General features: G+C 38.5%; 1 protein-coding gene across 2 annotated transcripts; it reads left to right on the forward strand.

The window, feature by feature from the left end:
• The first annotated feature begins 14 nt into the window (after positions 1-14).
• Positions 15-19,777, forward strand: hscb (HscB mitochondrial iron-sulfur cluster cochaperone). Of its 2 annotated transcripts, none has more exons than XM_021311652.2 (6): positions 15-462; positions 580-676; positions 11,609-11,698; positions 11,853-11,997; positions 14,942-14,989; positions 19,417-19,777. In XM_021311652.2, exons 1-6 carry the CDS (start codon positions 122-124, stop codon positions 19,425-19,427), a joined length of 732 nt encoding a protein of 243 aa, XP_021167327.2. In that variant the 5' UTR covers positions 15-121; the 3' UTR covers positions 19,428-19,777. The 2 variants fall into 2 exon arrangements, with proteins under 2 accessions (XP_021167327.2, XP_012709871.2); XM_012854417.3 differs by lacking the exon at positions 19,417-19,777 and adding an exon at positions 15,149-15,386.
• The last annotated feature ends 1,399 nt before the right edge of the window (positions 19,778-21,176 follow it).

Consider the following 21,176-nt stretch of genomic DNA (forward strand, 5'->3'; position numbering starts at 1 on the left):
GTGGTGCACCACTAACTCGGACGAATAAGCCGTCTTCTTCCGCGTTCCCTGACCACAGAGCGATGTTTGTTTTGCCTCGGGACTTTGTGTACGCTGCTTGACATCGTAGCAGCCGGCACAAATGTTTCACGTTAGTTGTCTGCGGGTTTCGTCTTCGCTCCGGGCCGCTCGCTGCCTGGTGCCGAGCCGACACGCCGCCCCCAAAGCTGTTACGTGTTCACGGCGCTGCATGTCGACATGCCTCCACGGGAAGGGCACCGGGCAGAGGGACGGGAACTTCGGAGGACTAGTTTACCGCACAGATGGCCCCGTTTTATCGAGGAGCTGCTCCACGAGCCGAGCTAAACTGAACTGCTGGAACTGTCAGCAACTTCTGCACAGAACTCCTTCCTTCTTTTGCGACTCGTGCAAAGCGGTCCAACCCCCTGAGGAAGGGACGTCCTACTTCAGGATCATGGACTGGTTAGTGTTGTATCCGTCTGTTTGTAACCATCAAAACATCCGCCTTTGAGCAAAATAAATAAATAAAATAAAAAATATATATATATTTAGGTTCACCGTGTGCTGCATTTTTTGCAGTGACTACACATTCACACTGGACACACAAAAGCTCCAGACAAGATACTTGCAGCTTCAGCGGACTCTTCATCCAGACAACTTCACCCAGAAATCTGTGGTAGGCGGATGATGTTGTGAGGTGCGGGGAGATCAGCTGAGTCAAATGGCCCCATGAGTGACAGAGAGAAGCCTGCTTATGTGCTCAGGAAAGCTGCCCTGATCCTTTCTGACTTGAGGTCCATGATTCGAGCGTTACTTGTTTTGTTTTCCTTGCACAGTTTATTCTGATTTTGCTTAGGGAATAACTAGGTAATAACAAAAGGTCAAAAGTTCAACTATCTAATTGATAAAGTTAATAATTGTGCATTTGACTATTTTAAATGAAGCTGTAATAAGCTTCGCAATAAGAAACTAAACGGTCCTATAATAATATATAGGTGTCAAAAATGAATCACATATAATGGAAATATTAGAAATCATTAATTACAATTGTACTATGTCCTAAAATTATATTTAGTTATTTTATACTTCATGTCTGACTCTTATCTTAAAACAATTGAAACTTTAACTCTGACCTAATTGAATAAACCTGGTGTTGGAGGAGATGACCATTTAAATGGAGAGCAAAGCTTTTGCGAGCTGAGCAAGGTCAGAGATGACCTGTCAGAACAACACCCACAACCAATGGCAATGCAAATGTGCACCAATAAATGTAAAACACTAGGTATGACACACACAGCATGGAGTTTTACATATTCCACAGATTGGCTGACTTTATTCATTATTTAAGGGAATATCTCTGGAATAAAAAAAAAACTTGCTTTGTATATGTCACTTACATGGTCAGAGTTTGCCAGCTAATTAGAGTTGAAAGTAAGTTTATTTGTAAGTTGCACACTTTGCAAATTCACAATGGAGATGATACAGGCTGAGGAGAAGGAAAAAATATTCAATTCAAGTGAACATCCTCAAATTAGCAGCGGAATACATAATCAGGACCTCTAAGGTGATTTAGAGCAAACACATAGTAGCTTCTAGAGCATTTAAACTGTGATAGCCCGTCAAAGTCTTCATTTCCTTTTCTGGACGGAATGTCACGCCCAGGACACACAAAAGCGTTTATTTAGTGAATGGAAAACTTCAGCTATTTTCTTTTATTAAACAATATTACAGTTAACGGTTAAAAAAGGGGTTAATACAGTTGGCCGCTTGCTTTAAGTGCTGCGGTGAATGATTTCTGTGCTGCCGGTTTACTGAGAGCTAGAGCATGAAGCTTGCTGTTTTCATGTTTGGGACAAACTTAAAGTAGTTTCTTTTCTGCTTGGTTTTATTTTATGAGGATTTTTATGATGACTTTAAGTGACACCAGTAAAAAAAAATTCACAGGAAAGCCACTTCATTGGGTGGGCCCTGATACAAAGTGGGTGGGCCTAGGCCCATCCAGGCCCACCCATAGCTACAACCCTGGTCCAATTTAAGTCCTTTAGCTCCCATTCATCCCCTGTCACAACTGGCGTGCCCCAGGGCTCTGTCCTGGGACATCTACTTTTCATTATTTACATTCTTCCTACCAGCAATATCTTCTAGAAATTCAACATCCATTTTTACTGTTATGCAGATGACACCCAGCTCTATCTTTCATGTAAGAGAAATTCTACTCTTGCACCCTTACCTCCTGTCTATCCGAAATAAAATTCTGATCAATTGATCAACTGATCAATATTAAAACTGAGATCCTCCTCTTAGGAACTAAATCTATATTATCCAATGCTGACAGTTTTTCCCTTTCACTAGATTGTTCTATAGCCTCACCTCAGGTCAGATTCTAGGTGTGATCCTCAATAGCACTGTATCCTTTACCTCGCACATCAATAACATCATCTGTTCTACCTATTTTCATTTATGCAACATTCATTGTCTCCGTCACTCCCTTTCTCCTCAATGTGCATCAATTTTTGTCCATAGCCTTGTCACCTTCCGCATTGAATACTGTAACTCTCTTCTCTTTGCCCTTCCTCAAAAATCCCTGCATAAGCTACAAGTAGTTCAGAATTCAGCTGCTCGCATTATTGCCAAAACCTCCTAATTTTATCCCATCACCCCAATCCTACAGCAGCTCCACTGGCTCCCAGTTAGGTTCAGAATATAATTCAAAATCCTTCTGTTCACATTCAAGGCCATCCACACAACCTTTCTCCCCCCTACTTTTCTCATCTTCCTCACAACGCTACTCCTTCCCGCACCCTTAGATCTTCTTCTTCCGTTCACTTTACTGTTCCTCCTTCCTGCCTCAGCACCATGTGGAGCAGAACTTTCTCCTGATTTACTCGCAAACTGTGGGACCCCCCCCCCCCCCCCTTCCAGGCATCCGCAATACTGACACCCTCTACCAGTTCAAGCTTAAATTCAAAACCCTCCTGTTCAAAAGTGCATACTGTCTGCGACTGCCTGTTCACTGAACTATTGTTTGTTGTTTTGTCTTTATTGTTCTGCTTGTTGTGTACAGTGTCATTTAGTGTTCTGAAAGTCGCTTTCTACAATTCTAAAAAATATTATTATTATTATTATTATTATTATTATTATTATTATTATTATTATACTTATACATCTGCTCAACTGCAGACCTATCACATCGGCTGTAGCTGTTTTACCACTGCCCACTGACTTTAATGGATAGGGTCACAGAATATGTTCCTAATGAGAACAGGACTTTCATTTTTTTGTAGAATAAATAAAGACATTGTTATTATACTTCTGACATATAAGTATTTTCCTGAATTACTTAAAAAAACAGCCTTTTCTGTTATAAGCTCCAAGATAAATTAAGCCAAGAATGCTGCTTGTCAAGACTTGATTTAATCAACTGGGTTCCCTTAGATAGGACATTTTCTTAACCAATCTGTATAATCTGATCCAGTCTGTATAATCTGATTTAATTTGACTTTGGAAAGTGCCTTGAGGTGACATGTTTCATGAATTGGCGCTATATAAATAAAATTGAACTGAATTGAATGATCAATGGTAAGCAGAAACAAGAGAAGAAAGAGGGCCACGACTTTTCTCCATTGTACTACAATTATTTATTCTTGCTTGTTTTAGCCCCACTGTTAGAGTAAATCTGTGGTTATAGCTGATTCACTTGAATAATTTAAAGAGCAAAATATTGGCTCACATTATTCATAAGAGCTGTTAAAGGTGGAAGGTCTGCTTGGTCAAGTGAGAAAAAGAGACTGGGCAGGCAAAGACAGAATTACTTTAGAACTAGACGATATCCACAGCTTAAAATAATCTTCTAAGAAAAGAGGTTTCTCCTCTTGGAGTGGTTTAACTTCAAGTGGGCATCATTTGAATGTGGCACCATTTGAAGCTGTCCTATTGCAGAGAACCACAAAACAAAGCACACATCAGTCAAATCATTTAAAAGATTTGCGTAGCTGTAGATTAGACTGTAGTAAGGTTTTAAGTAGTGTAAAAATATACAGCGTCTTGCAAACATGCGTATATCTATTGAACCTAGTTAGATTTTGTCATGTTACAGCCAATTCAATTCAGTTTATTTACATAGCAACAATTCACAACACAAGTCTCCTAAAGGCCCTTTACAAAAAAAGGGCCAATCATACAACAGATTCACATTCGGGACCACTCCAACCTCAAATCGGGGAAGTTCAACATGCTAGGATTGTCTTGCCCTGATATCCCACAGTGTGTGGTGTCCCCCGAGGACTAACGAGCACGGAGCTTGTCGAATGTGATGTGTAGTCAATCAGAAAGCAGGGTGAGGGATTCCCCGAGAGAGAAAAAAAAACCCGACTCGCCTCCATTTCATAGTGCAGCAAGCATAGAGCCCCCGGTCGCGTTATCTCCGCTTCTTTAACTGCCTTTTCTTTTCTTTTTTTTTTTTCTCTGTTAACATTAGTCCACAAACTATCACCATTATTCTTCCTCATCCTTCATGTTTATTTACCCTGAACTCACGTTTGATCTTGAGAGGATTCGCAAGATTACCCGTCTGACATCTATATGATCTTAGGTGAAATTTGTTTGTGTGTGATGTGTTGAGCTTGCCGTCTGACCGGACACCAGACACTCTATGTGCAAACCTGTTTTATCTAAGAGTTTTTATCGTCACGCGTGGTGTTTCTCAGGCTTTGAAAATCGACCAACTGTTTTAAAACCCTGCCGTGTGAACCAGCCTTTACAGAAATCACTCCTCCTGAATTTGCATGTACTGACCGTGGACAGTAATCCCTCATACAAATCATGCAACCACTAATCTTGAGGTATTTTTATAAAATGATACACATGATTCAAAGAGACACAAATAAACCATAGACAAAAATTACAAAACCTGACAACCAGCTGCTACAAAAATGTCCTCAGCAACACCAGCAGCAAGGATGTGTTCAAAACTGTTGGCACTGATGTGAGGGAATAAGTATGTGTGTGAACATGCAAAATATTGGATGTAGGTCAATTTATTAGTCAAATTGGTTAAAAGGTTTTCTATCTAATAAAACCCAGCGGAATGCATCAAATCATTGACTTGCACTTTTGACTCTTCCTGGATGAGCATGTAGCGACACTGGAAAGTTGCTTGCATTGTGTTGTTGACTTTTCAGCAATTCCTCATACCAAGCATGCATCTAGTAAAAGCGGGAAGAAGACTTCCCTTTAACGGGAAGAAACCTACACCAGAACCAGGCTCGGTGTGAATGGCCATCTGCACCCACTGGCAGTGGGTTGGAGAAGACAAAGCGTGCACACAAAATGAGAACTTAAGCGCTGATCCAGGAGTGCTTTCTATGTGAAAGAAAAGAAAAAATCTTAATGAGAGTACTGTCTCCCTTTGTGGTTTACTGTAGGTGAGAAAAACCTAAGCTCAGAGCCAGTATTCAAGTCTATAGGGTGAACTACAGCACATAAAGTTAGTCGCTATAAAAGCTCTGCCATGTCTAGGAGAGAGACAGTTAACCACTGAAAGACGGTGCCAACTGTATCATCTATAGTTGGCAGCATTAACTCAGCCAATGCCCCTTTCCATTAGGTCGACACAGCTAAACGGAACACCAGGACCACAATTTAACTTTTTGGCCTACATCCAAAATACTATGGCTGGAGCAAATTACCGCTGCTCATCACTCTGAACACACCACCTTGACATGTGTTGGTGGTGGCAGCATCATTCTTTGCTTTTCTCCAGCAGATACACACAGGCTTGTGTTAAAGAATGGGTACACCGGCCTGCTCCTACATATCTAGTGAAAACCCATCTTACCCCGGTTCCAGATTTGGCCGCAAGTGAGAAAACATTGATCAAGAGGTAAAACATTGTAATATGCATATTTAATTCATAGAAATTAAATATGGAGACAGAGTTTACATTACCAATCAAGATGATTTCACCGCTCGATGGAGAAGTCTGTCTGAAGTAAGTTTTGGACAAACACTCTTTTTATCAACTTTAAAACTCCTCCTGCAAAGCTCAGGGGGAGGATGATTGACCCCCCCCCCCCCCCCCCCAATAAAACGCCCGGTTATTCTACCCAGCAACACAGTGGAGACACACCTTCTGTCTGACTAAGATATTTTCTTAACACTTGTCAGAGGATTGGATGGGCTAAGCACAGGGCAGTCCTGGAATAAATCTTGTTATAGGCTGTAAAAGGCTTGAGGCGAGTGTCTTCCCGCATGCAACATGCAGTCAGAGCTACAATAGGAGGAACGTATAAGAGCATATGCGTTTGTTGTTGAGGTCCAGCCTTAATAAAAAATATGCGGCGAGAATTGCAAATTGCTGTGTACAAATGGTCTACCAATCTGACTGAGCTTTAGTTGCTTTGCAAAAAGAATGTGGACAAAAAAAAAATCCTATATAAGGAAAGCTGTTGGATACCTACAAACACTTTCAACTGTAATTGCATCGGTGGGAGGTTGTACATGGGAAGACTGAACGCACACTAGCATTTTCTTATTTTTATTCCTAAAAAGGGGAAAAAATAGGACACCCGTGCATTATTTTCCTTTTCATTCACCATTTCACAAGTATGCACTACTTTGTGTAGGTCCATCGCATAAATCAATTCAAATTTCAAGAAACCATTCGATTCCGATTCTCAAGATTTAGAATTGATTCTTTTTTATTTTAGTCTCAAAATGGATTGCTGGTACTAAAAACATTTTTTTAGTTGTTACCTGAATTACGTGACTGTTATGAAGCATATTGATACTAGTATTATATTAATGTTCAATAATAGATTAATAAAATTATGGTAGTTAACAGTGACTGTAAGGATCAAACCTTCTCCCTGAATGTTGAGACAGTTGCTTTCACGAAGATGCTGTGGGTTGCAATACCCAAATGACCAAGATATCTACAGCTGTTTTTGTGGACACTATTCTGTGTCATTAATAAAAATATGACATTAAAAATTCACCTTCCAGAGTGTGGAGTGTGAGCTAGAAATTCCGACTCACACATTTAAGTTCATGATGAACTGGAAAATCTTTTTTTTTTTTAACACAGCCCAAGACAAAATATGGAAACATTCAGGGGTAGGACTAATTTTTCAAGGCATCATATCCCCAATGTCTCTGTAGTTTCTGCAGACTTAATGTTTTCTAAAAAAAATGGCATCACTATTAACATATATACAAGATGCAACAGCAACTCTCCAGGATACGGTAACAGGAGCAACAACATTCTCATAATTCTGTAACACTCATCTACAAAGAGTTTGCTAAGAAGAATACATTTTTAAAGATAGTAGGCTAGACAAGGCAAGGCACGTTTATTTGTATAGCACATTTCAGTAAGAAGACCATATCATATCTTTATTTATAAAAAAAAAACAGCCAACAGCTGAAACAAAGTACTGTACAGCGCTACAAACTAAAACACATCCATTAAAAAACTAAGATGCAAACATAATGCATAAAAACACTTAAATGAAACAAAAAAAAGCAATTTAAAGTGAAAACTAAGTCTCACTAGTGGTAAAAGCCAAAGAGTAATAGTAGGTTTTAAGGCAGTGAAGGAGCCTCTCTTATTTGCAGAGGCAGGTTATTCCATAATTGAGGACCAACAATAGAAAAGGCCCTGCCCCCCTCTGAGCTTCCTCTTAGAGACATCTTATTTTTCTTTGCAAAATGCTTAGGTTAGCATTATTTATAATTTGGAGAAAATCTCCTCTATAGATTTAAACAAACGTTGTACTGCCAGACAGGAGCCCTGATTAAACTGGAATGGGATTATTAGGATGTATTATTCTTTAATTCATATTTGATCTTTGTTCAACTCTTGCATGTAATCATTTACCGGCAACATCAAAGTAGTGAGGATACTTTCTTAATCAGAAGGATTATAGCAAATAATTATTCCTTGTTGTTTAAAGGTTATCTAAAAAAAATAGAAAGAAATCTTATAAGAGCAAGCTAATTATCCAATGGAGTGTCTAAACTGTCAGAATCTCTCTCCTATTACTTAGAAGCTGTCTCCTATTACTTGACATGTCCAGCACAGATCCGTCGTCTTTCCCATATCCGAGGTCAGTTCGCTGGGTAACAGGTTCAGGAAGGAAACCCAGGCATCTCGCTCCCCAGCGACTCTCTCCTTCTTCACATGTTGTATCTCAAGCCGTTCCCAGACCAGAAGGGGATATATAGTCGAGTTCTTGGTCTGCCCCAGGGTCTCCCCCAAGTGAGACGTGGCCAGAAAACCTTCACGAGAAGGAGTTCAGGAGGCATCCTAATCAGATGCCTCTACCACCTCGACTGACTCCTTTCAGTGCAGAGGCGTATCACCTGTATATCGTAGCACATACTAATTCCCCTAGCTGTTATTATAGACTTATTATAGATAGGAGTTATATGACCCTTAATCTATAGACTCACTTGTGGTCTCTGGTCAATTCCTCTGCAATAAGACGATTGATTTTTTTTTAGACTGAATAAACACAGATTTATTAGTCTATTTCTTGATCAACATTTTCTCCCAGAGTAAAAAAGAACAATTTATTGTTTCAGGATTTAAAGATAGTTTAACATCTAGCATTTTGTGTGGCATTAAAGAGTTTTTACAAGCCAACATGCTATGATTCCCCATACAAAGAAAAAAAAGGCCTATTAAAGGTAATCCACTGTTGATTGTCACTGTTGATTTATACGGCGATTATTTTCTTTATTAGACATTATGATGTTATCCTGCTGAGGATAGCTGCTTCTTTACTGGAGTGTTTTTTTGCCTTATGTGGAGGATCTGATGGATCTTAAAAGATGCTTTTATGGCTGAAATCTGCATAAATGTCTGAATTCAGGTTTTCTCAACATCAATTTACTTCATAACAATATGGGAGCTGTGTTTTGCTTTTCTTGTCAGGGCTTTGGCTGCTTCGGCTGACTAAAGGAGACTGTGATTTTCCCAGCATTCATTCCAGAGTGTGATTGAACATTTCCGACTGCATTAGGCTGATAGTATTTATATTCTCCCAGGTGTTTGGCGTTACATTTTGCTCTTCTAATGTGAAATATACAACCTCATATCCATTTTTGTAACTTATCTCATGGCAGTGCTTCCACTTCATATAGTGTGAGTGTCAGAAAACCAGAGATGTCTCATATAATTATTAACCATGGTTGTGGCAAGGCTTATAGCGATACCGACTGTTAGGGCTTATAAAGTCACATAAATAAAAGTGTGTGAATCTGTTTTGCAGCACATTAGAAACAGACTGAGTCACAACAGATATCTACTCTGTCACACACTTTTTAAAGAGTCTTAAATGAAGATTAAAGGGATGTATTCGAGAATACACTTTATATACCCGACTCACATCTTTTAGATAAACAATTACATACTCTTTACAATGATATCTACTACATTTTAGAGATAGTGTATATTTTACTGTAACTACTGCATCCTTCTTGTTGTCAGCCTTGATAAAGATTAAAAAAGGACCTAAAACACATTTTGGCAGAAGCATAATCTTTAGCATAGGATAAAAATGTAACCTTTAAATGAGTTAGAAAAAAACAACTGTGCCTCACTTTTTGGTACATTTAACAATTCTTGTAAGCAGAACTGAATTAAGGCAAAAAAAAATCACAACTATGGAGGAATTTGTAGGTGAAACTAACTGCTGACCAAAAACAAAACAAAGGACATTTCTCAGAAACACATCTTGATGATCTACAAGAATTTGGAGCTAATTTTCTGTGGCCCCACAAGAGAAAGAGGAGCTTCCTGCAAGGACCTAGTGCCATCCTGCATGATGGCAAGACAAACATGACGCCTTGTAATGATGAGAAATGGACCTCTGTGTCACATCCTGCTTAAACCCTTGGGAAAGACAAAGCCATGTGAAGCTAAATCAATAGTTCCTGAACTGAATATAAAAACTAAAGCACAAATTATAAAACGATAATCCAGTTAGGAGCCTGGACCTAATTGAGACAAGTGAGGCCTGGAGTTCTTCAGACGTTGTTCTGGGCTCTTTTTTGACCTCCTTGATGACTCTTAGATTAACTCTTTAAGATTGATTGGCTAGCCACTCCTGCAAAGGTGAACCGTGGTTCTATGCTCACTCCATTTATATATAATGGCTCTGCCAGTGATTTGCTAGTGTCCAAAAACCTATAAAATGGCTTTGTAACCCTTCCCAGAGTGGTGGATATCAGTGTTTGTTTCTCATCTGTTCTCAAATGACTTTAGAGTGAGTTCTGTGTTGCTTTTTGAGATCTTTTAACTTAGCACAATTTAGGGTGCAAATACTTTTTAATGCATTGTATGCAAAAAAACAAAGCAAAAAAAAAACAACACATCATGCCATTGGAAAATATGACAGAGTATCAGTAATGCTGTGGGCACCTGTTGTTTTTATTTTTTAAAGGTCCTTGGAAACCTTGTTAGAGTGCATAGTGTCATACAATATTTGAAATACGAGGAAATGTAGACAAAAAATCAAGATGGAGTCTTCCAGAAAGATCTAAATGGACATATGCCCAAATCAACAAATAAACTGTTAACCAATCACAAAAATAACCATTTTAACAATTAATAAAACATTAAGATTTTTTTTTCAAACTTTTAAGCATCTTTACCAAGGGCGCTAATGAATGTGGGGGTCCCTGCTAATATGTATCTGTGTGCCTTTTTGATGTTTAAATTGGAATATGCTCATAATTTAGCTTTTTATACAAAGTGGTTCTTTTTGGCACATCTTCAGATTATGTGGTTCTCTGGAATCCAAATGAAAAAGTAAATAGTGGTTTTAAAATGTAATCTCAAGCCAAAGGTGGAGGGGAGATCATATTATTTTTTGACACTAAAGATGACCGACTGTTGCCACGCTATGGCATCAAACTGAACTAGGAACCAGTGTGGAGGCTTACACAAAATGTCTAAAACAACCTGTCCAATATTATCTTAACTCTGTTTTATTTATCACCCCCCTCTTATCATTTTTTTATTAACTAGGCACCCTTTTGCCTCAGGGGTCTTAAACATATACAGAAAGAAGCTCATTACTTATCCAAGGTTACAAGGCAGCCACCTACTCAGTTGGTCGTTATTGCAGAAATAGTTTCACACGACAAGCCCATGGGCCCCGAGTGTGAGACTATTGATTTTCACTAGAGCTGACAGACCTGATAGCCGCAAAATGTACTAAGATCTGCTTGACTTTTCCAAGATATTTTCCTCCCTGTCTCATTTCAACAAATGTCCTGTCAAACTCACACTTGCATCCCTTGCAGGGGCCCTAAAACTGTGAGAATTCAAAAGCAGATGCGGTGTGTCACGCACCTAATTGTTAGCATCACCATGGATTTGGTGTTTGACAGTGGTGGAGATCAGGATGGCAAGGTGTAAAGTAGCTCTGGTGTTCTGCCTTGTCAAAGTTTGATGTTTTTTTCCGGTGTGCACAATGAGTGTTGCTTGTCTCAAATGAAAAGCATGATTGTTGTTAATCAATGCAAGACAGATATTGTTACTTTATAATGACTAAACGCGGACTGAGCGTAACTTACTTGAACTGAAATAAATCTTTTGCAGAAAGAACAGGAGTATTCAGAAAGTCAGTCTGCCCTTGTGAGCAAAGCATACAAGACTTTGCTGAAGCCCTTGAGCCGTGGTCTTTATATGGTGAGTGGAAACACCTTTCCTTAACTTTCAATTAGTTCTGCATTTTGTGAATGAAGGCGCCGATCAGCTGATTGCTTGTTTATTACAGTGTTACAACCATGTGGTTTTCTTTAGAGGAGCAGTGAGTTTGATGGACTTCCATTGTGTGTTTCAGCTGGAGCTTGAGGGTATGCATCTGAAGGAGGGTACCGACTCTGTAGCTGAGTCACACTTCCTAATGGAGTTGATGGAGATCAATGAAGCCCTCGATGAAGCCCAGACTCCAGAACAAGTCAGTAAGATTGGTCAAGACACAAAAGGTAAAGACTTGATTTGAAGTATTCCTGGGTTCAGCTGATTGTCATAAAGTAGCAGGGAGGGACACATAATTAAAAAAAAAGTGATACCCTAATCCTTATACCCATCAGATACAAAATTATGTTACATTGTGTTACAATTTCTACCTCAAGAGGTCCACAAATATCAAAACAAAGCTAAATATGAGATGGAACTGATGCTGTATCTAAAGGGCTCTCACGGTGTAGTGGATGGTTTTCAGGACTAAAGATGTGGTTTTAACAACACGTTTCCTCTGAAAAGTTGTTAAAATCTTTTTAGTAACGTCAGGTACAGTGTAGAGCAGAGGTATCCAACTCCAGTTCTCAAGGTGAGTGTCCTGCAGGTTATAGATGTGACCCTGCTCCACCTGAACTGATTCAAAGGTCTCCTCAGCATGTCATCAACTCCTGCAGGGGCCTGATAATGAACCATCATCTGATTTAAGTGTGTTGTACCATAGGAAGATAAAACATGAAAGACATCAGCCCATAAGGATTGACTTTGGACACCACTGGTGTACTGCATTCCCACACACTTTGGAGCTGTCTAAATTTTATTCAAGTATTTTTCCAAGAATAGATAAGTATGACAAAAGAATAATATAAAGGTATTTATATTTCCAGACCATATCCCCTATCCCACTGTCTAATAGCTCCATCCATCCATTCATTCATTCAGTCAGTCAGTTGTTTTTCCAGGTGACCCTTATATCTGCCATAAAGACATTTTTTGTATATTTTTTAACCTTTACAAATGGTCACAAAAAACCAAGAACTCTGGCTGTTTTTCACGACAGGTGTATAGTAACCCTAAAAATAATAATAGTCTGCTTAGACTGTATGAGTAACAATAAATGTAACAACCTGTCGTCGTTCTTTCACTCAGGTCAGTTTTTTTATCTACCTGTGGGTGCATTAGTTCAAACGTCACTGACTCGGAACAAGCTTCAAAATTATCCTGCCATTTTCATTTCTAACCTTTTCTGATCTGCGCTGATGGTTCTTTAATTATGTGTTGAGTGTCTCTCTGCTGCTCCAATAAGAGCTTTTCCAAATATAGTTCCTTCTAGCTTCAAAAACAACAAGGTGGTGACTGCCAAATAAGGAAAATTAAACTTCCAAAAGGCAGCCCACATACCAGTTGGTGATCTCTCACTGTGCTACATCCTGGTCCTGCTTATAGTCTGAATGAAATATAATGATCAGCAAATAATTTAAAAATATTTTGTAGTTTAGAGTATATCACAAAAACATGCCAACCAGTAAAACGTAATAATTAACACAATACTAACTATAAATCAGATTTTATTGTAAAATGTTTGAAGGAAAAGTTGATTTGTCAACATTACCTGAACAGGATCAATAATCTTTTATTGTCACCATGTTTTACCATGGTGAAATTACTTTGGAGGCAGACACCGACTTAGGATACACACAGTAACATGACACACAGACCCATCAGACTTAGTAGTTATAGTTTTGTTTTCACACACTACAGCAGTTGTTTCTGCTGTTTACCATTGCTGCGATCAACATACATGCTCCCGTCATGACGGGAATCGCAGAGCGATTATCACACTGAATGAGAGGCTGTTGGCACGTTAAAGGTTGAAAACTATTTGCAATTGAGCCTTACAGAGGTTACACCAATTGAGTAGAAAATAAAGAAATGGCTACTTGTAGTTCATAACCATGCAAGAAGGTAACTGGGAAAATGACCAGGTTGTAAATGTCAAACTAAAAAGTTGCAAGTTTAGCCTAAATGGCTACTTGTAGTTCATAACCATGCAAGAAGGTAACTGGGAAAATGACCAGGTTGTAAATGTCAAACTAAAAAGTTGCAAGTTTAGCCTAAACTTAAAGACTGGAATGGAAGAAGCACATGTGATGCAGAGCAGCTGGCTCCATAGGCTGTTTCCTTTGGGCTTAAAACGTGAATCAGGGCGTGTAGAATAAGTTTGTGTGTTGATTTGAGACTTCTTGGGAATAGATTGAAATTAGGAAGTCAGTAACTATATGCAATTAAGACCGCAAATGAATTCTGAAATAGAGGGAAGCCTATGCAAAGGGACCTAGTAAGTCTTAGATATTATGAGTTGTAGTAAAACTGAAATAATGAAGGGATTAATTACTATTCTAAAACAGGAGATGTTAAAAAGGATTATTCTAAGTTGGTCTGAATGGAAATCTGAATCTAGACGAAACTCAGGAAAACAGGAAAGTAGGTGCATTTTGTTGTGCAAAGATCTCTTTTTTTGACACGGCTGATGATTCTGTGTCAACTCATTCCATGGAAATGTTTTGTATCCGTTTGACTTACTTGAAATCTTTGCTGTGGCTGCATTAAAAAAATTGAGTTTTCCGGTGATTCCCTACAAAGGAAAACCAAAAGGACTATACATGACCCATAACATGTTGTGAAAAAAGCAAATCGCATGTGCTGCACGCTGCTTTGTGTTGGTCTACCAAATAAAATACCTATAAAGCAAATTGAAGTTAGTGATTTTGATGCAACAAAATGTGAAAATGCTCAAGGGGTATGAATGCTTTTCCATAATACTGTATACATTGTATCAAACTTGGCACACTTCAGTACAGTTCTTTAGAAAAATTTAAGATTTGTGACATTTACTTGCAAAGAAGGCTGGAAATATAGGTGTTAAATTTCCTCTGGTTTTAAGCTGGAAAGTGTTTTAACTGTATATACTTAATAAATTGCTCCACCAATGAGTTAAACTTGACATAATTTTAACTGTGTTAACAAGGTGCCTATCTTTTGATTTTTTTATAAACATGGCTTGTTACTTTAAATAAAGCAGGGAGGCTTGTGTGTTGTTGGGTTGTAGGAATAAGAAAGCAACAGACGGAAAATGCCTCAGCTTATTAGCACATGCAGAATTTGAACTTGTCTTCTTCTCCGCTGCAGGGAAACTCGCAGACCTGACGGAGCAGATAGATGCTGCCCTTCATCAAGGTATTATAATCAGATCTCTCTGTGAAAACATTGTGTATTCCTCCCACTTGAACCTTTTGTTTGCTTTGTAATCTATGCAGAATCTCTCCTTTAAGTTACTGAGTGAGTGAGTCATTGAGTGAGGTTTAAGTCGCACCTCTGCTTTTCTTCTTTGAACAGGGGAGCTTGGCACTGCAAAAGAACTACTCACGCAAATGAAATACTATGCAAACATTGAAGAAAAGGTTAAAGAAAAACTTTCTGATTTTATGTAACGTTTTTTTTTTCTCTAGCGCTTAATAGCCACTTTTTTAAAGCATTGTATGAAATGCACAAAATATTGTATATTAATATCATGTTATTTTATGTTTCAAGTGGCAGAATAAAAATTGATTTTATTAAATTATTTTCAACCTAATTATTGTCTGTTTGTTCTTAAACCAGTCATTTCAAAGTTAAAAACAGTGTAAATACAGGGCAGTAATTAGATGCATGCATTATCTCCCTAGATTTTCAATAATTTCACAAGCCTAATTGTATCCACTTGTACCTAATGTGTCATCAAATGAGACAGAGATCTATAATTGGCGCTGATTTAAATGCTGCTCTGTGTTTATATGATTATCCTGCCTATCAGTTCAGCGGTTCATCATGTGGGACACACACACACACACACACACACACACACACACACACATACACAGAGGCAGACACAGGGCTCCTGCTCACTTCCTTGGGTTACCTTTAGGGGGAGACATAGCACCTTGACAACCGTCCTGCTGGAGAGCATCAGAGTTGCACTAAATATGAGACCCGAGTAGAGGGAGGTCCCTAATTGAGGTAGACAAGGTCTTGAATTATTAATGGTGGCTTCATATGTAGCATTAATGCTATGATAATCAGAAGAACTCCACTGAATGAAGATTACTCTATGAGCTCAAACATCTGTGATCTCTGTAATTTAAAGCCCAGAAACCGAAGCACATTTATCCCGTACATTAATGCTCGCGGCACATTGATAGATGCATCAAAGCAGAAACCCATCCATGCTCTCTCTTCATTTTGTTCTTATTTTTTCAATACCAGGAAGAAAAAAGATGTCATAATACCCAATTACCTGCAAATTGAAGCTCAAATCAGATCAGGTCCTTAGATCTGAGCAACTCTTCTGAAATATCAGAAGTCTTACATATTCTGACAACTTAGAGTTAACCTTTGGATTAGATATCATGTGAAAATATTATTAGAGACGCATTCAGCCATAATTCCCCTTCGTGATTAATAAAGTATTTCTCAATTGATGTGAATTGAAGTGTTATTCTGTGGGTAATGGTTTCACAGTGATGGTGTTTAACATTTTTGTTCCTGCAGTAAGCTCAACCTGACTGCCTGTTTTATTATGTCGAGAACAACAATGTCATAGGTCCGACTCTGGTGTTCCTTTTTTTAATTACGGAGAAGCGGTAAGCTTAATATACTTGGACGGACAGTGAATTAAACGGGGCTTCTCCCACCTCAAGGAGACTAAAAGACCCATTCATTATTCATGTTGTAATCAGAAGGCATCTTCGGTGGCTTTAAATTAATGAGAAAATGTGATCAAACAACAGCGAGGCCACTGCTGTCTCCAACAACTCTTTGAAATTGAGTTTGAAAGAGACGAAATGGGGAAAAACTCACTACAGCTGAGCTGTGAAATTGACTTGGATGGGAAATCTTGGCAATAGAACTCGGTACATGTGACCACCTTGCAGCTTCTGGGATGACTTGGGTCAACATAAGGCAGACTAAACAAATTACAACTGCTTCGGTAGAATTCACTGTCACGGTGGACTGGGTGGTTTCACCTGCTCCATACAGATAATCAGGATTGTAACAGTGTTTTGAAGCTAGCCTAATTTAAAAAAAACAAATAATTATGCTTGTTGTAAAATCCTAAACTAAAAAAAACATGGCGAAAAGGTGATATTAAAGATTAAAAGTGAAAAAAAATTCCAGTGTTTTTGGCATTTTCACATGATCACTCAGAAGTTTGACGTAAATGGTGCCATCACAGATATCTAGCATAAAGCAGTTCAACAGCGAGTGGACATTTCAGTTGGTGGCGCTAATGCACCAAATGTTGCTTTCCAACATAAAACATGAGAAGAAGCAGAAGGAACCGGGAATAGATGAGTTCAGGTTGGTCACTGAGCTATATTACTGGAGTGCTGATTTTGCCGAAAAACTGAAGTCACTGGCCGCCATCTTGCTACTCCCTACTCTCACAGAATACCACAGGATTTGGTTGCAACAACAAGCAGTTTTCTGGCTGTGTGAAAACGTTTCACAGGCAATTCTACAGTCAGTGAATGTACTAACACTATCAACTACTAGGAAATTAGGTGCTGAAATACTTTACATGTTATTCATATTATATATATATATATAATTGTATATCATACAATTGTTTAGTTTTGAAATAGCCCTTTGAGAGCATATAACATCAATTTTAGCTGTAACAAATGAGGCTGAATAAACTCAACAGCAGACTGAAGATGTTGGAAGACCTGAGCAACAGTTCCTTTCTCTGCAGCACAGTATTTCATCATTAGCATAAAGCTGTAGACAAACAATTGTAATGTTTTGACCCCCATTGTTTAAATAGCTTGTAAGAAGAGTAGATCCTAGGACAGACCCATGTGGCACGCTGTTGGTGAGGATTAAACTGTATGATGAAAGCCCTCTGCACTGAACACTCTGCTTATGAACTGAAAGATCTGAAAGCCCGACAACAGTCTGATAAGCCAATATCCAAATATCTGTGAGATGAAATAGTGTAATCAACAGTATTGAATGCTTGATCAAACTAGGTAAAGTGTTGTCTTTGACATCTAGTGCATTCATAATATGTTTTGATGAACCATGAGGTTCAGCTGTCTTGGTAGGATGTTGTTGATATTTGTGTTTCATCCTTAGGTAAAGCCATACTGCAAAGACAAATGCTATAGCCAAAACTATTTGTACCCCTGGCAGATTAAACTCTCCTCTCTGAAAGTAATATTAATGCTTTCTAGTGGCCCAGCCAGAACCTCTACTTAAACCTAACGGAGAAACACTGGAAGGTGAGTGTCTTGTTCATGAGTGAGGGAAGAATGGAATGAGAGACCAATAGATGGACTGGTGCGACCACCGCAGAAATCTGTACACTGCACCAATCTGTTGTGGTGAAGATCTGCAAATTTACAGATTGGTCTACATTTTGGTCATGACCAAAAGAATATGATCCCGGATACAAGTGGCTGAAAGGAGCTTCCTCCGCAGGGTGGCTGAGCACTGAGCACTCCCTTCGAGATAGGGTAAGGAGCTTGGAGTAGAGCCACTGCTCCTCCACATCAAGATAAGTTAACTGAGGTGGCTCGGGCATTTGTATGGAATGCCCCTGAATGCCTCCCTCTGGAGGAGTGCCAGGCATGTCCCAATGGAAAGCGACCCAGGGGGCGGCCTAGAACAGGCTGGAGAGACGAGGTCTCTCGGCTGGCCTGGGAACATCTCGGGCTTTCCCCAGTGAAACTGGGGAGGTGTCTTGGGAGTAGGAAGTCTGGGCGTCTTCTGTGTCTGCTGCCCCCGCAACCCTGTCCGCGTAAGTGGAAGACGACGTGTACAAATACAATTACAAGAAGTGTGTTGATAGGGTTATAATAAATAACCCCTTTATCCTACAAAGTAAACCACACAAACACAAGTTTAGACTGTTCTGCAGAAGAGGACAGGGGATAAACCCAAACGGAGAATTTTTACTCCCTGACAGTCTGGGATCATCTGGGCCTGGCTACCTCTGTCTTTCAAGTTATTGTTGGACATCAAAGAAGGGTCATGAGGATTCAGGAGTTTACAACATTGGGGTTGAAAAACAAAGAAGGGAGCATGTTTTATTGTGGGTGGTGATCAGTCACCTGCTTCATGCACAGCTGTATACGTGAGACATTCCTTATCTGGGAAAACCATTTGTTCTCCCTGTTTAAGGTTAAAAACAACAGAACCTTCCTGAAAGCAAACTCTTAAAACAACCCAAGTGCCTGTAACTTGATAAAAATAGAATGATTACATTCAGATTTCTCTAACATGCGTGGTTGCTATAATGCCAGTAAAGTTTTTTCCAGTGATTATCAAGAAGTGGGCCATGTTTTAAGTAAACTTTGTCTATAAACAACATTTTTACAATTGATACTCATTTTACATTGTTGTATTGTCTTTTGAGAGATTGACATCAAATCTTTCTATCAGTTAAAAAAAAAAAACTTTGTTGAGTGAAAATAATTTTGAACATAAATCTGCCAAGAATATTAATCATTTTTGGGCTGTGCTGGATTGGCTTTGCTTCACAATCTTCTCTACGGTGTTATGCAAATGAAAGCATTCAAGAGTGCAGATCCCTTTTCTAAAACCTTTTTTTTTTTGCTGAACAGTGCTGTTTTGAAGATGACAAGCTTGAGGAGAGGGCATCTCACCCCAACATCATTGAACAAGACACTCAATTTGCCAGTGGACAAAAGATTTATACTGTATTATTTAAAGTTATTTATATTTCATGGAATATTTTATGCTGAGAAGAGTGTCTGTGATTGGACAGGCAGAAGAAATGCAGTTCTACTGTTGCATGCACACAGTCTTTGCAGTCCTCTATTGATAATGTATGACACAAAGCAGAGCAAGTTGCAGCTGTATTGCACTTCTAACTTTACTCTCAGACCATTGTGGTTAAATATAGTCAAAATACAGCACAGATTTTCTTCATAAACATTATTAAAGATTTTGCCCAAGAATATACTCAAAGAGAATTTGTATGTCCTTAAAGTGAAATGTTTTATTGCTTTGACTTATGACCAAAATTATACACCTGGATTTGGAATAATCAAAAGCTGTGCAATGAGTGAGTGCCACTTCCTCGTTTTCCAAGACAACAGTATCTGGCAGTATCTGGCAGCTGTTAAGTATTATTATGTGTTTTATGATTGAAATAATCAAAGCTATTTCCAGTATTCCATCTCTACTGACAGGGTCCATAATAAGAGCGTCAACAGTAGCCGCAATTACACACGTGGTCTCGATAGATCACTTTTCAGTCAGCATTTCAGACTCAATTTTGCTTTCAGGTAAAAGTATTAAAATATATAATTAAAATTGTTGTTAGAGTTTGTCTATTATAAAATACAAGTTATGTGAGCAAAGACTACAGGGGAGAATTAAATAATGCGATGTTAGGTTACAATTGCCAGGCCTCGGCATAACTAATGTACTAATTTTTGAATAATGTTGACCTACACCAATATATTTAAGCTTTATTTCTGACATAATACAACAACTGAATAAGAACTAGTTAACGCTGGAAGTGTGAAATATGTTGCTTGTATCCCTATTTCTGTCACAGTTTTTCCTTCCATTCAATTTTGTAATGATATACATACTTGGATACAGCACTCCGCCCACAGCCAGCTTCTTTAGCACTGACCTTTTTTCGGCTTACCCTCGTTGTTTCTGGTGTCAATGCCCTCGCTTGACAAATTTAAAGTCAGCGGTTCCCCAAAAAAATGTTAGTTAAAAATAATTTTTTTATTTGTCTAACATAACATTAAAATCTCCTGAAAAACTAAACTTTGGGTTTGCACAAGCTGTAAGCCATATTCATCCAAATTAACAGAGATAAACAATTAAAAGATGTAGCTCTAAGTGGAATTTATGAATTTAACAGTTTTTGGATTACACTGCATCGCTTAAAATATATTAACCTTTCAATCACATTCTAATTTACTGAAATGCATTTTGGTTGCCTTGATTTTTTTTCCCCCATGGTAACTAACATCCACCCTGAAACCTCATTAAATAATCACAACTTTTATATCTTTTAAACACATTTTTATTGGTGACACAGTATGAAAAGAAACAGCAATACGATTATATATGGAAAAGGATGTGTTGAGTGCAGTGATCGGATGCAAGGATCAATATTTTGCTCCTCGTTATTAAGGGAATAATGATGGTAATGAAGGGTAACACTTTCACGCTAATTTGAAGTGGAATTATTGTTATATTTCTTCATTCCTTTATGTAATGCCTGAATTTGGTTGGGCTCAGCTGTAAAAGATAAAATAAAAGCAGTTTAACTGCCTCACAGAGCCCAACATAACCAGGACAATAAACCTCATTAGCACTGTAGTCTGAGCCACTG

Source organism: Fundulus heteroclitus, chromosome 12 (genome assembly GCF_011125445.2).
Source record: "Fundulus heteroclitus isolate FHET01 chromosome 12, MU-UCD_Fhet_4.1, whole genome shotgun sequence".
Classification (NCBI taxonomy): Eukaryota; Metazoa; Chordata; class Actinopteri; order Cyprinodontiformes; family Fundulidae; genus Fundulus; species Fundulus heteroclitus.